Source organism: Balaenoptera acutorostrata, chromosome 21 (assembly GCF_949987535.1).
Source record: "Balaenoptera acutorostrata chromosome 21, mBalAcu1.1, whole genome shotgun sequence".
Classification (NCBI taxonomy): domain Eukaryota; kingdom Metazoa; phylum Chordata; class Mammalia; order Artiodactyla; family Balaenopteridae; genus Balaenoptera; species Balaenoptera acutorostrata.
In genome coordinates this window covers 8,570,662-8,585,318 of record NC_080084.1, presented here as the reverse complement: position 1 = coordinate 8,585,318, position 14,657 = coordinate 8,570,662, and the positions used below count along the sequence as shown (strand labels likewise).

General features: G+C 43.9%; 1 protein-coding gene across 6 annotated transcripts in view; it reads right to left on the bottom strand.

The window, feature by feature from the left end:
- IDO2 (indoleamine 2,3-dioxygenase 2) overlaps positions 1-14,657 on the bottom strand; it is a 47,027-nt gene that overhangs the window by 14,086 nt on the left and 18,284 nt on the right. For 3 of the 6 annotated variants that reach the window (XM_007178424.3, XM_007178420.3, XM_007178422.3), the window contains exons 3-7: positions 9,914-10,033; positions 7,677-7,795; positions 6,634-6,648; positions 5,112-5,211; positions 3,711-3,828 (exon numbers count right to left, since the gene is read on the bottom strand). In XM_007178424.3, coding sequence (XP_007178486.2) covers positions 3,711-3,828; positions 5,112-5,211; positions 6,634-6,648; positions 7,677-7,795; positions 9,914-10,033 — 472 coding nt within the window. The remainder of the gene's footprint in view (positions 1-3,710; positions 3,829-5,111; positions 5,212-6,633; positions 6,649-7,676; positions 7,796-9,913; positions 10,034-14,657) is intronic. The other 3 variants (XM_057537360.1, XM_007178421.3, XM_007178423.3) reach the window with 3 other exon arrangements.

Genomic DNA, 14,657 nt, shown 5'->3' with positions numbered 1-14,657 from the left:
TTTTCAGGAACTAAAAGCTAGTGTCAGAAAGAATAAGTGAAGGGAAAGATGATGTGAAATAAATTAAAATTAAAATAGCCTGGGGTCAGTTCATCTTGGGTCTTGCAGAATAGGTTAAGGATTTTGGCCTTATCCTTAGAATAATGGATAAACTAGTGCTTTCAGTTGAAATCTAATGTGATAGACACGTGTAGTTTTAAATTTTCTAGTAGCCATATTTCAAAAGGTAAAAAAAAAAATGGAAAAATTAATATCAATACTCTATTTTAGTTAACTCCAAATATCCAAAATATTATCGTTTCAGTATGTAATCAATATAAAAATTATTAATGTGGTTTTTAAAAATAATTATTTGAAATCCTGGGTATATTCTTATAGATTTAAAATTTATTTTATACTTAGAGTGCATTTTAATTCGGATGCTGAATTTTCAACAGTTAAGTGAAAGGTAATCTTTCTAACAATGAAGCTGTGTCTATCAGAAAAGCATTTGACACTGATTCAGTTTTTCGACTTCAATTTCAATTAGTTAAATTTAAATACAATTAAAAATTTAGTTCCTCAGTCACACCGGCCATATAGCAAGTGTTCAGTGGCCGCGTGTGGCTAAAGGTTACCATATTGGACTGTGCCAAGAGGACAACTGGAGGGTTTTAAGAGTCAAAGTGATGCAACTGATCTGCACTCCGAAAAGTTGATTCAGGCTTCTGTGCAGAGCATGGATCCGACTAGGTAAAGGACAGATGAGAGAAAGGATTGAGAAGGCCACTGCAGGAGTGCTGGCAGGAGATGAAGATAGCCAGGTGCAGAGGAAGTGATGGTGGAAACACAGGGAAAGGAAGAGATGCCAGAAAGAGACTTCCCTTTGTTGTAATGGAATGTTGTTTTACTTGGACCCATCCTTCCCCTGACAACAACAAAAAGCTGGATAAATGTGAAAACATCCTAAAGGCAATCAAAGAGCTCAAAAGACAGCAAGGAACCACCAAGCAAAAATTGCAAGGGAAAGCAGAAACCCAGGGAGGTAGAAAACAAGACCAGCAGAGAGAGTTTTCCCTGAAATCACTTGCCCATCCAGGTTCGCCAGGGCTCTGGTTTAGTGGCTTCTCTGTATGATGGGAGCCCTGGTCCCAGCTTTGGTGAGGAATTTTGCACCAGAACCTCCTCATATTATCCACGGAGCCCCAAATGCCTATACTCACAACCTCCGAGTGAATCAGGGCCCCACTGTACCCCCGTTTGCCACAGGAGACAGAATTAGAACTAACTTTGGCACCAAGCCAAAGAGGATTAAAAAAAAAATCTGTCCCTGAAAAGTTGTGACCTTTTCTTTGGCACATTTTTAGCCCAAGTTCAGTTGTCGGGTCCTTACTTGTTCAACATGATTTAAGATGATGCAGAATTTTAGAGTTCCAAAGAACCAGGAAGAACCAAATACAAATATTTCTCTCTCCTAGTCCCAAAAGCCTGCCTACAAATGATGTTTCAAAGGCAACGAACATTACAAGGTGAACACAAAATCAAGCATAGAAAAAAAATGACAACCACCGTGAGGACTGAAAAAGAAAGAAAAGGTTAAAAAACAAGAAGGAAACAGAAACCAGTTTCAAATATTAGAATTACCACATCTTTAGGCATGACTTTGAAAATTACTGGAAAGGAGGGTTTATAGAGGAAGGGAGTACACAATTCGTGCTAAAGTTTGGCTCAGAAAGAGGAATCGTTGGGTAAGCTCCATCTGGGGGAGGAAAGCAGTGCAGCTGGGCTCTATTTATGAGGCAGAAGAAATTCAACAACCATACACCACAATCAATCACTAAAAAATCCGTGCGATTCCTTACACCTTGCAGTTTTTATGGTTTGTTATCATTTTTATAATTTCACCTTTCTGGTTACCGTGGCTGCACAAAAAAACACTCCAAACTCAGTGGCACTGAATAACCATCGTATTACGCTCATGGACTCAGGGCAGGAATTGGGGTGAGACACAGTGGAGATGGCCTGTCTCTGCTTCACAGTGGTTGGGTCCTCAGCTGAGGAGATGGAAGAGTAAGGATGCCTGGAAAGTGGGAACTTAGACTCACCTGAAGGCTTATTCGCCCCTGTGTTAGGTGCTAAATGGAGCACCTACAGTTGGCCTCCCTGTGTGTTTTGACACCCTCATTCACAGCCATGGTGGCCACAGAGTAGATGGACTTTTTACACGGTGGCCCATTATACAGGGTGGCAGCTGCATCACTTTTTCTAGCCTTGTCTGGGAAGTCACGCAGTGTCACTTCCGCTGAGTTCTACTGATCGTGAGCGTGTCACAAGCCCGCCTACGTCACAAGCCAGGACACAGGCTTTGACGAGAGGAATATCCAGGCCACGTTGTAAAGGAGCCCTGAGGATGGATGGTGGTGTTGTGGCCATCTTTGAAAACCGCAGGCTGATACATTCATCTATTTCACTGCAGTGACTAGTAGTGAAACCTTTAAACTACATGATGTCTGTGTAGGAAAATTTGCCTTTGGGGGACACAAGGGAAATCACCCCATCACCTGCCCAGGCCATCAGACCTCCTGCAGAGGATGATCAAGAAAGCATTAGGGTTGGCCTGGGCTGAATAAGTGACTTTGAAAATGAGTGCTAGGGAAGCGTGTGAGAGCCAGACAGGGCCGTGCCACCTTACTGGGGCATGCCCCGTGACAGGGTGGAGGGCCTCCTGTGACCTTCCAAACCACTCACTTCTGCTTATTCGTACGATCTGAAGACCTTGCAATGTCCCTCTAGTGGTCTTGACATCCTGAGTAATAAACGCAGGGTATCTTGCAAAACTAAAATCCATCTCAATAAGCTGGGAGAGCTTGTTTGGCAGGAGACCTATTAGTGTGATCGGGAGGACTTTAAAGTTAAAAATCAGGGAAATGGGGAGATGTGAGTCAAACGTGTAAAACAGGGACATTGAAATGGAAAGAATACATAACCCTGTGACTTCAGATGGACTTCCCAGAGAGTCTGGGATGACAAAGAAATCTATCCTTTTAATGAAAAGTCATAAAGCTGAGCACCATCCCGTCTCCGGCTCCCTCCCTCCTGTCCTGTTTCCTATAAACGCTCTCTTTTTCCAGAATCTGTTTTGTTTTCCAGTGAAGAAGGACTTAGGGAAACTGATACTTAGCTGCTTTTCCCTTGTTAAACCGATCACACCTATTTTCCCCCTTAAATTTTTGAGATTCTTCTGCTAGGGGAAGTTGAAGAGCTGTCCAGACATTGGAGAGGAAGGCAGTTGCCAGAATAATATGTAACCAGTTGCAGGAAGGGTGGGCCCCTTAAGTGGCCACAGTTGTGGTGACCCATCCTGCACCGGCCACAGAGGAGAACTGAAGAAGCCAAGGTCGGTCATGTCCTCTGGTACCAGGGTCACTGCTGGGTAAAGCAGGTACAAGCCATGTTGTGTGCCCCTCCCCTCCTCCCAAGCTTCGTGCAAGACCTCAACACACAAAGAAATACATGACAGCGGAAGAGAAGAAATTAGCCTAATCACAAGAAAATAGAAAGAAAGACTAAACCAGGAGACTATCCCTGCCAACTGAGAGATCATTTTCTAATAGTATGAGCGGCAGTTACCTAAAACAAAGCTAGCACAGCAGTGCCATCTCATGGACATTGCCAACCTCCAGGCCCTTTCTCCCCTGCAAGCGATCCCTCAGCCTTCAGGAGCCCCTTACCATGCATTTGTCCCAAGGCTCTGGTGATGTCCTGAATGGAGATCCTCAGTCGCTGCAGGGCTTGGAGCAGGGAGTCTGGGCTGGGCAGCAAGACGGCATTCACTGCCTGAACAAGGGCCTGGGGATGACATTGGGTGTCACAATGCATTAGCATTCACTGAAGGCCCATTGAGGTGCAGTGAGCCTCAGAGATGGGGAATCCAGGAAGGGCAGCCCTCAGCCTGCCGGACTAAACTACATTTGCCATGAGGTCCTTCTCAAAGGAGAATCTTCCTGGTCACCTCCCAGATGGACCTGGTTAGGTCTTTCTGGATCTTTCCACTGGCTGATACTTCTTGTGCCTCTCAGGGGCCTCACTCTGTCATTTTCCTCCTTTCTGCTTCTTGAGTTATTACACATGAGGCTTCTTTCTACTCCTGCGTCTTGACTCAGGACGGCCTCACCCCTGAGCTCTGTCTTACAGAAAATCAGAATCTGTGGGGCCCTCAGCTCAGACCCCCCATTCATTAGCAGTCTCGACCTTATCTGAGCTATATTTGGAAGACCAGTATTTTATTCTGTATCTTTCTATGGAATAAACACACGGATGAGAAGTAAAGTGACCACATAGTTTCACTTCTCAGAGTGCAAGAGGGAGCTCTAATAATTGTAGCCCAATCTGGTCACCCTACAGTAGATAACAGTAGGCACCCAAAATATGCTTACCAGGGAAGATGGTGAGGAAGGACAGAAATCTAACTTCAGTATCTTCAGGCAGGGCATGGATTCTCCGGCAGACACCTGACCTTTCTGGGACCTGCCTGACCCCTAAAGGAATTCAAGTTTACAACCCCCAGGGCTAGGTAATCTCAAGGATGGTTCACTTTAACTCAGAGCCCTTGTATGGTAGTTCCAGGCATCTGCATATCTCTCTCTCTGTCTCTTGTCTCTCTGTTTCTCTCTCTCTGCTTAATTCCTTTACATTACTCAGGTATTAACTTTCACACATGTCATTTCCCTTGGAAAGCTTTGCCCAATCCTTCAAGTCTGAATTAGGTTTTAGACGTCTTTTCATGAAACACGGCACTTTTTTTCATGTTACTCCCTATATCGATGCACCCTTCTCCACTGGATCCTGAGCCTTTGTGGAAGCCAGAGCAATGTCTGTCTTATTCCCCCAGATCTCCCATCGCCTAGGACAATGCTTGTTTGTTGATGGGCAAATGGTCAACTGCGTGTTTTCAGTAGTTGAGGAAAGGTAGATACCTCTGTGGGCCAGAACTTAAATCTCTTTGCTCAACTAACCAAGTAAGATGAGGCCTGTATTGATGAATTCACTGCAGGGAAAGGGCCTGGGTGGGAAGCAAAGCTCAGACCGACTTTTCATTTAGAAAAAAAAAAAGTCTGTGAGTGGGAAGATACCTTAATCCCGGGTACAGCTGCTTTCTCCACCAAAACAGTCACCAGTATAAAACCACGGAGGCTTTCTCCCCCAGGGAATAAGAAAATGGGGTCCAAGTTCCTTGGGAGGGAGATGACCATGTGGTTAGAAAGGTCTGGACACAGTGAGTACGCAGGGCCCAGCGGTGGCCTCGAGTCAGGGGGAACTGTTAGTCCAAGGTGGAACCAGAGGTTGACGTTCTCCTCTCCACAGGGCAGCCCGAGGATGGGCATGTTCCCTCCAACAACATTCAGGTAGGAAAGAGACAGATCTGCTCCAGCCCAAGTTCACCTGAGAACTCCCAAAGTCTAGCATGGCCCAGATGGTCCTAGATCATCGCCGCCCCCCGCCCCCGTCCCCGCTCCTGCTGTGGAACTGCTAAAGCACGAGCGGACAAGTAGGGCTGATTCTTTACAGGGCCAGTCCTGGGCCCATCACACCCTTCCTGTTAGCAACACAGTGTCTTAATGCTGCAGTGACCACAGGCAACAGCTAATTCCATGCTCCTTTTTGCCCAAAGAAGCAAAATCGCTTCCCCATTTGCACCCAGCTGGTTAGTCACTGGACCTGGTCCAGAACAGTTTCATACCTCAGGCTGGTGCTCTCTCTAATTAGTCAATTTTCCCCCCAAATTCTGTATTATTATAGTGACAGGTGAAGACTGTTATAGAGGGATCATTCTTAAATGACCTGTTATCACACGGATTCAAATAGCCCAGAGGTGGATCCCGTCTACAAAACATAAAACCTCATTCCATAAATCACTTCTGCCTCTAAAACATGAGAAGACGTGAAAAACAAACACAAAAGATAACTCAGTCAGGGACCCCCGTAGTTTCAGCAGAGTCACATTAGTGTGGGAAATGGGGTCTTCATGCTTCATCTCTCCATCTTCTGAGCTACAGCTTTTATACTGAGCCCCTTTATTGAGCTGAGGTTTGGTGACCGGAGAAGCAGTGTCAACTTAGAGGTTAACGGTGCTCCCTGGGGAAACAGGAGCCTAAGAACAACTGGACCAGACTTGCCCCACGAGCTCTAGTCTATGTAATATTTCAAAGGGATTCAGTAGCTGTAGCAACCGCAGCCTGCAATTTGGCCTTTCAGAGAAGTTATAGTGAGACCAGAGATCTTTCTCAGATCATTAGACTTCAAAAAATCACAGAGAATTGGAGAACTGGTGAAGTTTTGGTGTTTTGGGGACTTTTGGTTTGTTTTTTGCTCTTCTTACATTGCATTTTACTTGTTTTATTATGTACAAATAGGAAAATGTAGTAAAGAAAATTAATCCCTTAATCTCTACAAAGCAGAGACAACTACTGTTAACTTTTGGGCTGTTGATTTGGGGCACATTTCCTTCTACTATTTTTTCATGCATTTTTTATATGTTTTATGTACTATACATACAATGTGGTATGCTTTCTCTTTTTTTGCTTGTTGGTTTTATTGTAAGCTTTTACAGTTAGCAAGGATCCTAAAGCGAATGAAGGATTTCTGAGAACTTACCTGATTTCCAGGGGTCTAGTCCAATTTCAGTTATTGACAAAAGGAAAGAAAAAGAAAAGAACAAATCAGTTTGCAAACCTGATATGCCTTCTAGGGTCACGTGGACACAGGCATGCACACTTGTGTGCAAATGCACGTGCAGACACACACACATCGTGCACAGTTTGGATGTCACGGGTTGTGACTAGACCGTGGGCCTGAGGGGAGCAGAATAGACCACCCCAAATATGCCACTTAGGTGTATTGATTATTTTGAATTAAAGGTACTTGAGAAACAGCAGGTGCCAAAAGGACACTCGGACCTCTTTGTGCCCCTGAAAGTAGGAAATAAATCTCCCATGTGAAGGCGCCCTCCCTGTACCAGGAAGTAGAGAGACAGCCTTATCACCAGAGACAGGAATTCAGGGCTGAGAAGCCTGTATAAACAAACCTTGTTACTTCTTCCCTAGTTAGCTAACCCAAGCCCAAAAGCCTGTGTCTTGTCAATTCTTCATAAATGCATTGCTTCCTCATCTAGAAGATATACAAGCTTCCGGCTTTAGTCGCATCTTCGAGTCTCATATTTTTGTGGGGCTCTAATACGTACAAAATTAAATTTGTGTTTCTCCTGTTCACCTATCTGATGTCAATTTGATTATTAGACCAGCTAAGCAGCCTAAATGGGAAGAAGGGCAAGGTTTTCCTCCCCTACAGTCCTCGGAGTGACAAAGAGGGAGATAGATCTCAACTTACATATCAGCCCCAGAGCATTTAGCCTGTGGCCATCCTGACCATTGATCGTGCTCCTTTTATATACTTGTAATTCGCTGCCCCAATGTTTTCAGAGTGGGTTGAGAGGAAACTCCTGGGAACTGTGATTTTTGAACTTGTGTTCAAGTTCACCCCTTCTTTGGCACCATAAATCAGGTAATAAATATGAACATCTCTAATCACAAAATAGCTGACAAAGCCTGGATTTTTCCTGCAGAGAGAAGGAAAAGTCAAGACTCTTCCTTACTCGGTTTTAATCTGTGCAAATCCCAAGCACCCTCTCCCGCTCTTACCTTCCCGGGTTCCTAGTAGCCCAGTTGGCCAGAACCAAGTCCGAGTGAAGCAGGATAGGAGGGAGCCCCAAGTTCCTGGAGACCTCGACCAAGGGAAGGGCAAGGGTTCTTGGCAGAACCTTGCAGATATAAATCCAGACAATTAGCACATTCTAGAAAGAATGCAGCAGAGGAAGCAATCTGTCTTTTATTCTGGCAATCTTGTGGTAGAGCAACGAGCCGGGGATAAAGCTGGAATTATATGAGTGATCCATATGCACACACCTCACTCTCATGTTTATTCTGTTAACAACCTGGTGGATATATTGTTTATGAGTATGGTCTGAAATATATACGAAAATTACAAAACTGGAACACACACACTTACACATATAGTATAAAATAATCTCTGAATATTGTGCAGAGAAGAGCCTGAGCAAATGTTTAAGCATAAATGGGGGCTGAGTTGATGAGCAGTGGGAAAAAATCTCTCTCTCTACGTATATATATATCTCCAGCTAAATAGATACATAGAGATATGTAGCTATCTAGATATATGTGTGTTTTTGTGTATAGTCTTAGTTTTAGGAGCATATGCGTATGTGTTTGTATACACACGCGTGCGTGTGTGTGTGTGTATGTGTGTGTGTGTGTGTGTCCTCTCCTCAGGGAGAGGGATGGGAAGGATAGAACGCTTCATCAAACCCAATAACAACTTCAAGTAAGTCACCTCAAGACAGTCCCCATTCAACCCCTGAGTTATCCTAGGACACTCTAAAGAACCCTATATGCCCCCAAATCCAGAAAAACTACCCCGACCCGTGGGGGTGCCAGTGGGAGACTCCAACCACGAACAAGGCTAAAGTAGTCCAGATCCAAAAGAACATTCTTATGCTTCCTGTCTCCCACTTCCATTTTCCTTCCCCTTAATCTACTCAGAGAAGTCCAGCTTCTGCCTTTGTTTTCCCTTAGATTTTTAGAGAGAGTTGGGACAGAACTGTTTCTCAGGTAGAAAACAATCAAGAGCTTTAAAGAGTTTTCAGATTCAAACCTAAGGCCAACTTCCCTTGGGGGGCGGTGGATGAGGAGGGCAGCTGCAGAAGTGAGGTGTGTCCATAGTGAAGAAGTTAAAGGAGGAGATACAAAGAAGGTAAGAGATGGCCCGAGGTGGGGGTGGGGTGTGACAGGGGGCTCCCACCCCTTCCGCTGATTGAGGATTGTTGTTTGGAGAACAGAAGGAGGAGGGAAGCCCATTGGGATGTCCTGTCACATGTGCCTAGATCTCAGACTTTCCAACATCTGACACATGACTCTTTTTAAAGAGTCTGAAGCAGCTCTATGCTTTCCTCTTCTCTCCTTTCTTACTTTCCTTTCTTTTTCTCACTGGGAGTCTCCTGTATTTACTTGAGAGAGAAAAGGCAGAATCAACCAAGCAAACAAAAGAAGCACAGGCTGCTGACTCAAGCAGGAAGTACTAGAACAAGGGTAACACCCTAATTTCTGGAGAATGTCCATTTATAAGAAAATAAAATGAATAGGAATTTATACTGCAGTTAGTGAAACAAAGATTTCACATTTCAAGTTTCAGATTGAAACTAAAAAGTTATGAAAAGATTCAGAAGAGACTTACATGAAGTATTAAGAGACACAGACCAATATTTGGTAGATAGCAAGCAACATTAAAGAAAGTAAGATTAGTGTTATAAATGGCAATGTGTGCTTTTCCCCTCTGGGGAAAGAAGGTTACGTTAGTGAAATCAGAAGGTCTGAGTTGTGGCCCTGGATTTTCCACGAACTTGCCGTCTGACCTTGGGCAAGGAATTTAACTCCTGTAGTCCTCAGCCATCTGTAAAATGGGCACAGCATTGCTGTACTTACCTTATGGGATTGTGAACATTGACTGTGATTACGGATGTGTATAAGAGCACAAACTGCTGTAAAATGGAAATCATTAAGTTTTCTAGGACACCTCAGAACTTGCCTTCAAATGCAGCTCTTCACAATTCGTGGAAGAGGGTGGTTGCCAGAAAAAACAAAATTCAAAAACTAATGAGAGGGCTACCAGTTCTAAGGAAAATTAACCTCCTGGCCAGGGGAAAAAGGTGTTTTCATTTAAATGGGCCCTTTGCCCTTCCTTCACCTCATACCCAAAGGAAAGAACAAGAAAGGATCCACTTTCCAGGCAAACAGTGTAGACAGCGTGCTCCAGGTGCAGCAGACCTGCCAGATGACAAGACAGGTGTCCCCTTTGTCCCTACCTCTTTGGGCTGTGCCTCTCCATCCTGCCAGACATATCCCATGGTAATAAAGGTTAGGACCAGGTGTGCCAGCCGCTGTTCCCGGTAACCCGTGAGGAACTGACAGTTCAAGAGGGGCATCTGTTCAAGAGAATTTCCAGAGATTACCAGCGGCAGGGCTGTGAAGGGTATAGGGGTTCTGTGGCTTGAAGGGGTTATATTTCAGTGACGGGGACCCACACACCCCCCTTTCTGCCCTGATCTTAGGACACTGTGGTAGAGGAGGTATCCCAGATGATATCGTTCACGAAGTACCTACACCAAATTGGCCCCATGGTTGTGCCGGACACTGGTCACCATCACTGACCGCTTGGTTAGAGTGTTCTAGAATAACTCAGTCCCGAGACTGACATCATTTATTAAACGGGAGTCTCCCGGGGCAACTTTTACAATCCTGCCTTATCAAAGCACCTCTGCATAACGGGTACAATTTAACCCTAATAACAGCCCTGCTGCTGTGGGCGTTACTGTCTCTGTTTACTCTGTTTAATTCGTAGGTAAACGAGTACACCGGATGCCAGTGGAGTTAGGAATCCGATCAAATCCCTTACCAAGAGATTGTTCGGTTCTCGTCCGAACACTCTCCGTGACCCTGTGACCTCTCCACGCCCGCTCCCTCCCGGTCAAGATGCGTCATAGACAGGTGTAAAGTTGATGTCGTTGAAAGCAACACCCTGTACACAAGTTAGTTATTACTGACAGGCTTAACTAAGCAAATATTACCAGTTTCTCAGTTTTGCCCCCGCCAGCCCTGCCTGTCTTGGTTGCCGTCAACTGCCTCTGAGCTCCAGCTTCCCTGTACCTCCCCCTCGGCTTTCCTCCGTCCCCTATCCCTTCCCCAGCTCTAGACACAGTCTGATCTAGTTCTTCCCAGGCGCCCCTCTCCAGGGTCCGAAGCGCCAGAAGGGGCGGCGGTGGATGTGTGTATCTCTTTAAGCTCCGGGCTCTTAAACGATGAGTGACAAGTGGGCTGGGACCGCGGTTCCCCACGCCCAGCGCCTGGCATCCGGAGCGGCAGCCTCCCCGATGGGAATCCTTCCTCCGCTGGCCCCTAGGGGGCAACCTTTCTGAGTCTGTCCTCACTGTGCCAGACTGCTTATTTCGCCCTTAAAATTGGCTCTGAGATAGAATCGCGAAAGTTCTGTGCCTTAGGGTGTGTGTGTGTGTCTATTGGAAGGATTGCTGAGACGTTGCATTTTAACAGGAACTAGCTTGAGAATTATAACCACAGTTACAATATATTCAGTTATTTCTCCAGTACTTATTCTAAGGCAATTACTAAAGTGTCGAAGGCATGGTGCGAAAAGCGTCCCGGGCAGGTTGGTACTCATCTTCCCCCAAACCCACAGGCCAAAACTGAGGGTCAGAGAGGGTAAGATGTTTGCCCAGAGCCACAGAGCCAGGAAGGGACTGAGCCAGGGTGCTAGTTCAGTTCTGCTGACCACAGCCCTGCCCTCTGAAGTCAGCACTGCCCGAAAGAAATATGAGAGCCGTACTTGTCATTTTACATTTTCTATCAGCCACATTTTAAAAATAGCAAAAAACAAAAAACAAAAAAGCCCCGGGTGGAATTAGTTTTAATAACATTTTACTAGGTCAATGTATGCAAAATGTTTACACATAATCAATATTAAAAGTATCGAGATTTTCATCCTCTCTTTTTATAGTAAGTCTTCAAATTCCAGTGAGTATCTTACATGCCAATTTGTCCTGGCCACATTTCAAGTGCTCAGTAGCCATGAGTGGCTACTGGCTACCTACAATGCAGCCTCAAGGTAAAGGAATAAGGTCCCAAGATGTTCTGGGGTCACCTTCTATTTTTCCCTGTTCCGGATTTATAATCAGCTCTTTCTCCGAGAAGCCCCAGTTCCATTTCTTGGAAAAGAGTTCCAATAAATGGACACTGGGTTTGCTCTTTGCTACTGGAATGCCACTGTTTCTAGATCCTCACAGTGGGCAAAGCTAGGAAATGTGTGTGTGTGTTCTGTGTGTGTGTATACACATATTATGTACACATACATATAATGTTTGTTTATCCATCTATATATCCACAAAGTGTGTGTGTGTGTATGTATATATATATATATATAGACGTTTTAGCATCATATGTATATATGATGCTAAAATGCTAAACATGTCAGACGTCTCCAACTCTAATCTGGTGTCACAGGTTGATCTTATCTTTCCCCCCTTGCTAACTTATAACGTTCATCTCTGATGGTGAAATATTATCCACCATTCATTTACTTATTTATTCATCCTAACATTGGGTTGACCAAAAAGTTCGTTTGGTTTTAAGTACAAATAAAAGACATTTTTCATTTTCACGAAGAACTTTATTGACCAACATAGTCACTACCGAACGAACTTTTTGGCCAACCATATATTTTATATATATATATAAATGTCACATGAATGGAATCATACAATATGTAACCTTTTGGGTCTGACATGTTTCATTTAGCAAAATGTATTTAAGGTTCATCCATATGGTTGAATAAATCAATAGCTCATTCATTTTTGTCACTGTATAGCGTTCCAATGTACGAATACAGGAGTCTTCGTTCAGACTGCTGTAACAAAGTACCATAGACTAGATGGCTTATAAACAATGGAAATTTGATGCTTACAGTTTTGGAAGCTGAAAGTCCAAGATGAGGGCGCCAGCGTGATTGGGTTCTGGTGAGAACCATTCTGCTGCCTTCTTGCTTCATCCTCACGTGACAGCAAAAGAGGGCCAGAGAGCCCTGGGGTCACTTTTATAAGGGCATTCATCGCATTTATGAATATCCCATTCCACTTTCATGACCTAATTACCTTCTGCGTTGGTCAACTTGATGTGTCAACTTGACTGGGCTAAGGAATGCCCAGATACATTATTTTTGGGTGTGTCTTTGAGGATGTTTCTGGAAGAGATTCCGGAAGAGACTGGGAGACTGAGTAAAGCACATCACCCTCACCAGTTCGGGTGGCATCATCCACCCTGTTTAGGGCCTGAATAGAACAAAAGAGTGGAAAAAGGGTGAATTTGCTCTCTGGTTGAACTGGGACAGCCATCTGCCCCCAACATTAGCACCCCCAGTCCTTGGATCTTCAGACTCGGACTGGCAATTGCACCACTGGCTCCTCTGGTTCTTGGCATTCCTGGGCCTCCAACTTGCAGGTAGAAGGAAGATTGTGGGACTTCTCAGACTCATAATCATAATCATGTGAGTCAATCACTCCTAATAAATCTCTTTCTATATATCTCTGTATCTCCCATTGGCTCTGTTTCTTGGGAGAACCCTGACTAATACACCTCCCAAAGGCCCCACTCCTAACAACATCATGTTGGGGATTAGGATTTCAACATATGAATTTGGGGACCACACAAACATTCAGGCCATTGTACTCAGTTTAACCATTCCCCTGTTGAGGGACACCTTGGTGGTTTCCGGTTTACGGGATCATTTACACACAAGCTTTTCCATGAACATAAATTTTCAGTTTATTTGGGTAAATACTTAGGAATGTGATTGCTGGGTCATATGGTAAGTCGATGTTTGCCTTTAAAAGATTCTGCCAGACTATTTTGCATTCCCATCAGCAAACTGAAGTAGAGTCTCTTTTGGTATATAGCCTCACCAGTGTTTGATGTTGCCAGAGTTTTAAAAAAGTGTTAGCTGTTCAAATAGGTTTTAAATTGCCTTTTAGTACTTATTAACATAGATACATAGTCCTATGTTTCTCTGTAAGTCACCTAGTTTCATTTTTCTTCCTTCCTGATTAAGACTTTCAAAACTTTCCTCTTATTCTAGAAACTCTGAAGTTTCACCAGGATATCTATGGGTGGTCTCCCGCCCCCATTGTCTTTCTGATAGAAATACTCCAATCTTTCATAAGATCTGAAAATTTTTGTTTTTACGTGTTTAAAGCTTTGCTTTTTCTTCACCCACACTAGTCTACTTGTGGGACTTCTATTTTGTGGAATTTAGATGATCCATTTCTCTTTTTCATATACTTTTATTTTTCTGATGCTGGCATTTAATTTTTGCTTTCTGATTTATAAAACCGTTTCAAGGAAGTCCCTAAATCGCCATTATTTTTCTATAATCAGTGTTTCCCTCATTGATTCGGGTTGATATTGAGCTTTTTGTTTATTTCTTTGCTTTCCAATAGTTCCTTTTACAGAGCAACTTTATTTATTTTTATGAAGTACATATGCTGAAGACATTAATTCAATTTTTAAAAGCACTGATCTCATCTTTTGGCTTCTGTCGGAGACCAAATGTCCTGTCTCTCCCTCGTCCTTCTTGACTTGCTTATTCTCTTCATATCGTTTGGTCATTTGGGGTTATCCATTCGTGTTCAGGAATGGAGGCCAGGGTTATCGGAATTAGTAAGTAATAGAGCTTCCCTTATCATGTTTCCAGAATACTTGTGAGCTTCCTGTGAGCCCATCAGTTGTCTGTAGTGTTTTGTCCCAGAAGGCTGGAGAAGGGGGACCCTTCCTGGAAGAAGATGGTTGAGTCTAAGCCAGTTAACAAGTTTTTGTCTGCCTTGTTTTGTTTTTTACCAACATACGGATAGGGGCCTTGGGGGCTTTCTTAAGAGTAAGGTGGTTGGCCTGGAGGTACTGTGAGATTAGAAGTGTAAATTCACTTTCTGTCTTGTCTGTGCCAAGTAAAGGCCTCAAGAGGACAAATGTCTTAGTCTGTAGCTCTAT